General features: G+C 41.8%; 1 protein-coding gene across 1 annotated transcript; it reads left to right on the top strand.

The window, feature by feature from the left end:
• The first annotated feature begins 7,016 nt into the window (after positions 1-7,016).
• Positions 7,017-8,495, top strand: LOC139176985 (zinc finger protein 678-like). Its single transcript, XM_070770234.1, has one exon. It carries the CDS (start codon positions 7,017-7,019, stop codon positions 8,493-8,495), a length of 1,479 nt encoding a protein of 492 aa, XP_070626335.1.
• The last annotated feature ends 239 nt before the right edge of the window (positions 8,496-8,734 follow it).

The raw sequence follows: 8,734 nt of genomic DNA, 5'->3' as shown, positions 1-8,734 counted from the left end.
AAAGAGAATAAGATAGTGGATAGCATCACCAAGTCAGTGGACATGTTTGAGCAAGCTCCAGAGTTGGTGATGGACAGGGAAGCCTGGTGTGGTGCAATCCATGGGGTTGCAAAGTCCGACACGGCTGAGCGACTGAACAACAACAACATGATTATACAGTGGAAGCGACAAGTAGGTTCAAGGGACTAGATCTGATAGACAGAGTGCCTGAAGAACTATGGACAGAGGTTTACAACACTGTACAGGAGGCAGTGACCAAAACCAGCCCCAAGAAAAAGAAATGCAAAAAGGCAAAATGGTTGTCTGAGGAAGCCTTACAAATAGCTGAGAAAAGAAGAGAGGCGAAAGGCAAAGGAGAAAAGGAGAGATATACCCATCTGAATGCAGAGTTCCAAAGCTAGCAAGCAGAGATAAGAAAGCCTTCTTAAGTGAACAATGCAAAGAAATAGAGGAAAACAATAGAATGGGAAAGACTAGACGTCTCTTCAAGAAACTTAGAGATACCAAGGGAACATTTCATGCAAAGATGGGCTCAATAAAGGACAGAAATGGCATGGACCTAACAGAAGCAGAAGAGATTAAGAAGAGGTGGCCAGAATACACAGAAGAACTGTACAAAAAGGTCTTAATGACCTGGATGAGCACAATGGTGTTGTCACTCACCTAGAGCCAGACATCCTGGCGTGTGAAGTCAAGTGGGCCTTAGGAAGAATTACTACCAACAAAGCTCGTGGAGGTGATGGAATTCCAGCTGAGCTATTTTTCAATCCTGAAAGATACTGCTGTGAAAGTGCTGCACTCAATATGCCAGCAAATTTGGAAAACTCAGCAGTGGCCACAGGACTGGAAAAGGGCAGTGTTCATTCCAGTCCCAAAGAAGGGCAATGCCAAAGAATGCTCAAACTACTGCACAACAGCGCTCATTTCACATGCTAGCAAGGTAATGCTCAAAATCCTTCAAGCCAGCCTTCAACTGTACGTGAACCATGGACTTCCAGATGTACAAGCTGGATGTAGAGAATGCAGAGGAATCAGAGATTAAATTGCCAACATTCACTGGATCATAGAAAAAGGGAATTCCAGAAAAACATCCACTTCTGCTTTATTGAGTACACTAAAGCCTTTGACTGTGTGGATCACAACAAACTGTGGAAAATTCTTAAACAGATGAGAATACCAGACCACCTTAGCTGCCCCCTGACAAACCTGTATGCAGGTCAAGAAGCAACAGTTAGAACAGGACATGGAACAACAGACTGGTTCCAAATTGGGAAAGCAGTATGTCAAGGCTGTATACCATCCCCCTGATTATTTAATATATATGCAGAGTACATACTGGAGAGAAACTCTAGTAATGTAATAAGTGATGAAAGAGGTTCATCCCAAATTTAGTTTAGAAAACAGGAAAGGGTTTATACAAGAAAGATAAGTGAATGATGTTAAAACAAAAAGTAACGAAGTATTTAATCAAATCTAAATAAATATCAAAGAATGTATAAGAAAGCATTTCATCAATTCCTCTTTTCTGAAGTTCCTGGAGGAGAATTACTGTAGATAGTAATCCATAGTTAAGACAGATAGAAGATTGTATGTTACTCTGCATCACCAGACAAAAGGTTGGTGTTTCAGTTCAGTTCAGTTCAGTCGCTCAGTCATGTCCAACTCTTTCCAACCCCGTGAACCGCAGCACGCCTGGCCTCCCTGTCCATCACCAACTCCCGGAGTCCACCCAAACCCATGTCCATTGAGCTGGTGATGCCTTCCAACCATCTCATCCTCTGTCGTCCCCTTCTCCTCCTGCCCTCAATCTTTCCCAGCATCAGGGTCTTTTCAAATAAGTCAGCTCTCCGCATCAGGTGGCCAAAGTATTGGAGTTTCAGCTTCAACATCAGTCCTTCCAATGAACACCCAAGACTGATCTCCTTTAGGATGGACTGGTTGGATCTCCTTGCAGTCCAAAGGACTCTCAAAGAGTCTTCTCCAACACCACAGTTCAAAAGCATCGATTCTTCTGCGCTCAGCTTTCTTTATAGTAAACTCTCAATCCATGCATGACCACTGGAAAAACCATAGCCTTGACTAGACGGTTGGTGTTTAGAAAGGTATAATTATTAGCAATGTATTCTGGTTCTATCAACATGATTTGAGATTATTTGAAAACCAAAATGAATGTAATGCAACTGTCAAATTATTCCATGCTATGCTTTGTTTCTAATGTATTTGAAGTTACGTTTGTGAAGGTTGCTGCCTCAAAGATAAAAGAACCCCTTCTATCCTAGGGAGAAGTCATTTATATTTATTCTCCATTAGAAGATTAACTGCAATGTAATGTGTACACTGAACATCTAAATGGCGGTGTTTGTCATTCATGTGAAACATCCCTATAGGTCACCATGATGTAAGTGTTCAGGAACTAATTCTATGTATCAAAGTAAGACAAAATTCTAAATTTTCAATAGTTATGTCATTTGCTTATTAAGGATAAGATAATGAGAGTTCACTGGAATCTTAATGTATCTTTATCATATCAACTGAAGTCATGAATATTAGTTGACAGGCTTGGGATAACGACATCTCTGATACCATAGTATGCAAAAGCCTTCCCAGAAAAGTCATGTAGCTAGTTACATCTTGTTTATTAAATGATTAGCCTCCATTTTGTAACCATAGAAGTCACAATTCTCAGATCATTGTAGCAGACAAATGAATATTGTTGTCTATGCTTGTAAATCTGTATTTTAATTAAGGTCACACAGTGGATTGTAACAGGTTTTATTCTATGTGTGATATTCATATATGTTAATTAATAAAATTGAATGGTTTCTGGTGATAAAGTTGATGTGTAATGAATGGTTAATGCACCACCAACATTAACCTCTCCCACCTTCTTTAAGGCTACGGGGGAGCGATTGTGACAATAAACCATTAGGTAGCACAGAGGGATGGCATCTGTAAAAATTAGTTTCCTTACTGGCCTTAATCCTCAAATAATGTCACATATTTTCCATAATTTCTACAATGTACCTTCCCCCGCCCCCTCTCTGTAACTGCAGGGACGCTGTGATGGTTCTAATAAGAAGGACCATACAGAGTACTGTTGAGAGCCTCCCTGACTGCTCCGTGCTGTTGCTGCCTCAGCGTCTGTCTGGGGACCAGGCAGCCTGCAGGTCCTTGAACTCACACCAGCCAGTCCTGTGAGCACCTCCACTAGATGACCCCGTTCCTTGAGACCAGCAGTCTTGCTGAACCCCAGGGCCTACTGCACAGACCCCCCTTCAATGACACCCTCAGAGCTCACCAGAATCCTGCTCCTCTTGGTTTGAATGGACCCATCCATGCTCAGCCTGGGGAGCCCACAGCACTTCACCCAGGGTCCCTTAGAAAGGCCTGAACCCCAAGTACTGGAGCTATCTCTTCTTGGTTCTAGCCTGACCTCTCCAAGAAATTCCTGACCTAAACCCTTCCCTCCTGAGAGGTCTCAGCTGTGCTGAGTGTGAGGGCTGAAGCTCAGGGCTCCTGAGTGTGGGTCTTGGGGAAGAAGCATCAGAACAAACAGGGAGCTTGCTGAAGACTCATTTCATGGCCCCACCTCAGACCTGCAGATTCATAACCTCTCAGAGTGGGGCTCTGACCTCCTGGGATTGTATACACTGAACTGGTTCAGAAAGAATCTTTGGCCAAGTGGTTTTCCACCTGTTTCCCATCAGGGTCACGTGACCAGTGGTGAGCGATAACCTCCCCGGCGCCCTTCCCACAGAGTTCTCTCTCCGTCCTGTGGGAGCATCAGTGTGGTGTATAGGAAGTGCTCCAGAGGATTCTAAGGGGAGGCCTGGGTTAAGGACGTGGCTCCTGGTCCATTTGTGAGAGCTGAGGCCTGGCTTCAGTCCAAGCAGAGGCAACAAGTTCTGCTCTGCATGAGCTTTAAAGGGGCAAGTCAGTGCAGCCCACACACCCCATGTTAGCAGAATTTGGGGGACTTTATATGAAGAAAGAAGAGTAGACAACAACAACAAATTGATAGATTGGTCTCCACGGAGGAGCTGATTGTCCTGAATCTCTCCTGAGACAAAGGACAGGAGAGGTTGGCGTTTCCCGCTTTTCAAGGTCCTTCTGCCTGTGAGGGTGTTGGGAGCAGGCGAATGAGCTGTGCTGGCACCTCTGAAGGTGTAATCTCATGACGCTGAGGTGATTCCTCCACAGTCTTGATGCGAAAACGACCCAGGGCAGCAGGAAGAAGAGGAGGAAATGGCAGCTTCTCAGGTGAATGTCCTGATCCAGGTTAGAGCCTGTGTCTGCTTTTTCCTCCTTAAATACCCTGGATTGAAAACATACAACTCTTTAATTCTCTTTTTCTGATATTCTTGCCTGGTGAGGTGGTTTTTGACTATTAAATACTGTTTTTTCTTTTATTTTTATGGGTCACAATCAGGCTCTTCTCTCTCCACGAGCCTCTTCTCCTTGTCTGCCTCCAGGCTCCCTACAGGGCATGAAGCATTCCCAGTGTGAATGAACAACTTTCAGTTTTTCAAAATATTCCCTTTTCGAAAGACCGACAAGGGAAGGCATTGATGTGCAGAACTTCTGTTGGGATGGGGTGGGGTCGCAATGAGTCAGACAGGACAGAGGGACTGCACTGAGCTGAAACAGGATGACCTTAATGGTCTAGAGTTCCTTAGAGACTTTTGACAAAAATCTGACTATTCTCTGCATTGGTAAGAAAGGTCTATTATTTAAATGCGCTATTAGGGATGCAGAACTGGGGAGGTATTTTTGGAGTAAAAATGCAGAAAAGTGAAATTTTTTCAAGATACATTGACATTTCCTTATTTTTGCCGAAAGTACCTGAGCAGTGACCACGTGTCTTCTTGAGTGTTTCTCGCACGTGACACCAGTTTATCCCATAACACCTCATGGTCACCAATTCGGGTGTTTTCTGCTAGATTCCCACACCATCAAGTTCCATTTTTGTCTCTTTATCTTTAATAAAATCCTGGCAAGATGTAGTGAGGGAGGTGCACAATCCAACACAGCTAAGGTGGAAACTCCATTTCCTCCTAGTGTCTCTTTGCTGCTAGTTGGCTTTGAAATATGAACACGCAACAGTGTTCAGGAGAGATACTGAGTTTTGTAAGGAGAGGTTTCCATCAGTCAAGTCAGACACTTTTCGCTTATAGGTTATTATGAATATTGAGAGTAGTTCCCTGTGCTATGCAGCAGATCCTTGTTGGTTATTTTTGTGTATACTAGAGTGTATATGTTAAACCCAAAGTCCTAATTATGTTCATTTTTCTAATGAGCAGGTCCCCTTTGGAGGAAAGGAAGAATCCCGGTGCTAGGTGTGAATGAATGAAGCGGATGACACAGGTGAGAGGTCCAAAGATCACAGAGGAAGCCAGACGTGTGCAGATGGTTTGGGGAGGCCTGCTTCACTAGAATGAGAAGCCTGGGTTTATGTCTGCCAAAGAGGGACATGACCAGCCCCGTTCTTCTGCTGTTTCATCTCCATCTTCTTCAGCTCCAGTGGGTTTTCCCTCAGTTTCACTGAGAGCCAAAACCTTCCTCCTGGTCTATAAGGACCTGCATACTCTCACTGCTTTGGGGGACCTAGGAAAAGCTGCTAACAGTTCTGACAAACTCTGCCTTAAGGCCTTTCCAAATATCCGTCTCTGCCTCAAGTCAGAAAAGAGTTGTGGAGATCTGGGATTAGTTGACAAAATTCCAGAAATACTGGGAACAGATATATGCTTCCTGCTTTCTAATTTCCAATGGAAACTTCAAACATGGCTCTCTGAAGTTCATTCTCAGTCCCTGAAATCATAAAAGGTAATCCCCAATTTCTACCTCCCAATTTTTTCTTCTATAATCAAATTTTAGACATTTTTAAGTGCATTTACCCCAACTCATCAGTGCTAAACCCATTTAATATATCTATTGACTCACAGAAATATTTTCACTGTTCTTTTATTTTGTACTGGAGCATAACCGGTTAACAACGTTGTGATAGTTTCAGGTGGGTAGCAGAGGGCCTCAGCCGTCCACACACGTGTATCCGTTCTCCCCCAAACTCCCCTCCCATCCAGGCAGCCACGTAACGTTGAGCAGAGCTCCCTGTGCAGGACAGTAGGACCTTGTTGGCTCTCCATTTTAAATACAGCAGTGTGTACATGGTGATCCCTTATGGAGAATTGATATTTATTTTTCTTGAAATGTTGTTGGAATTTTCCAGTTAACTCATCTACTCCAGGGATTTTTTTTAATTACTTTTTTACTCTTATTAATAGTTGTAGATGTGTTATAATTTTTTAACTCACTCATGCTAACATCTAAGGTGTTCTGTGTTTCTCAAAATTGAATCTTCCTTGGAGGTATTCAACTTTTTGGTATAGTATCAGTCATCATAACCTGATAGAATTACCTTTTCTTCCATGTAATATATACAGTGCCATTATTTTTACTTCTGATCTTCTTTGCATCTCACCTCTTATTAATATAGCTAAGGGTTTGTCAATATTGTGTACAACTGTAAAGCATATTCACTCAAGGTACTAAGTGGGATCTTGGTTATTTGTTATCTTTCAGCGATATCTTCTCATGACACCCAGGGTTTGTTCCCAAAGAAGCCGTGCATAGGAGATTCATGTGTAATGTGCTCAGAAATTCTGAGAGCTCTCAGCTTGGAAATGTGTACTTAATGAAAGACTGGGAAAGTAAGGGGGGCTGTGAAGGGCCAAAAGGATGTTGTTTTAGATGTAACCAAATCAGGACAATTATTCATGATGAAAACATGATTGCCAAAAGAAATTGAGGATATGCATCAACTTGGGGAAAATTCCATTTGAAGTCAATAAGTTCTGCAGAAACATATGTTTTTGTAAGCAAGAACCCACATGATTTAAAAAAAAAAAACATATTCTCTGGTGTGAAATTTTGAAAACATGGAAAGTCATCTAGTCTATGCTACAAATAATCACTCAAACCAGTACAAATATAGGTTTGAATTCAACAGTCAGTCATACATGTCTGAGAGCCAGAGATTTGAAAATGAAGGAAGAAAATCTCACTATGATCAGTTTGAGAGATCCTTTAGTGAAGGCTCATTATTTTTCCACCAAGAAACATTTTCTCCCTATTCCAATATCTGTAATGTCAACAATAATGAGACAGTCTTTGTCCAGCTGCCGTCATTCAATGGGTATCATAGTACAGATAATGCGGAACAACCTTCCATGTGTAATCCCACGAGTGAGGCCTTAAGCCAGAGCTCCAGCTTCAATAATTACAACAGTATTTATGATGGAGCCAGAATCTACCCATGCCTTGAACCTGGGAATCACTTTGACCAAGACTCAGGTCTCATGAATCATCAGAGAACTCTATGTTCAGAGAACCATAGTGATGAATGTAGAAATGTCTTTTATCAAAGCTCAAATCTTATTACAGATGGGAATATACATATTGAAGAGAATAATTACAAATTTAGTGAATGTGGTCAAGTTTATAACCAGTCATCAGAACTTACTCAACATCTGAGTATTCATGCTAAGGAGAAACACTGCAAGTGGAATAAATGTGGGAAAGTCTTTCCTCAATTATCAAATCTAAATAGACACAGGAAAATCCACACCGGAGGGAAATCTAACCAATGTGCAGAATGTGGCAAAACCTTCAGCAAGCCCTCAAGCCTTACTCAACATCTCACTGTTCATACTGCAGAGAAGACTTACAAATGTCCAGAATGTGGCAAAGGCTTTAATCAGAGCTCAAACCTTAATCGACATAGGCGAATCCATACTGGGGAGAAACCATATAAATGTCAGAATTGTGGGAAAGCCTTTAACCGACGTGCAAGACTTAATCAACATCAGCGAATCCATACTGGGGAGAAACCATACAAGTGTAAAGAATGTGGCAAAGCTTTTATCAGTTGCTCAAATCTTAATCAGCATCAGAGAATTCATACTGGGGAGAAGCCTCACACATGCAGAGAATGTGGGAAAGCCTTTAATAGTTGCTCATATCTCACTGTGCATCAGCGAATTCATACTGGGGAGAAGCCTTATAAATGTACAGAATGTAACAAAGCCTTTAATCATCACTCAAACCTTACCTGTCATCAGAGAATTCATGCTGGGAAGAAACTATACAAATGTACAGAATGTGGCAAAGCCTTTAACCAAAACTCAACACTTACTCAACACCAGCGAATTCATACTGGAGAGAAGCCTTATAAATGTACAGAATGTGGCAAAGCCTTTAATCAAAACTCAACACTTACTCAACATCAGCGAATTCATACTGGAGAGAAGCCTTATAAATGTACAGAATGTGGCAAAGCTTTTAATCAAAACTCAACACTTACTCAACATCAGCGAATTCATACTGGAGAGAAGCCTTATAAATGTACAGAATGTGGCAAAGCCTTTAATCAGAGTTCAAAGCTTAGTCAACATAGGCGAATTCATACTGGGGAGAAACCATACAAATGTAAAGAATGAGGCAAAGCTTTTAATTGCCACTCAAATCTTACTTGCCATAAAATAATTCATACTGCCAAGTAGTCTTACAAATATAAATAATAGGACAAAGCCTTGAAGTGAGCCGTCACCTCACTCAGCATCAGAGAGCGTGTGCTGGAGAGAGACCCTACAAACGTAGTAAGTGATGAAAGAGGTTTGTCCTAAGCACACACATCAGAAAATGCCAGAGAGTTCATACTGGGAAGAATGCTTAATGC

Source organism: Bos indicus, chromosome 18 (genome assembly GCF_029378745.1).
Source record: "Bos indicus isolate NIAB-ARS_2022 breed Sahiwal x Tharparkar chromosome 18, NIAB-ARS_B.indTharparkar_mat_pri_1.0, whole genome shotgun sequence".
Taxonomy (NCBI): Eukaryota; Metazoa; Chordata; class Mammalia; order Artiodactyla; family Bovidae; genus Bos; species Bos indicus.
This window is presented reverse-complemented; position numbering and strand designations above follow the sequence as displayed.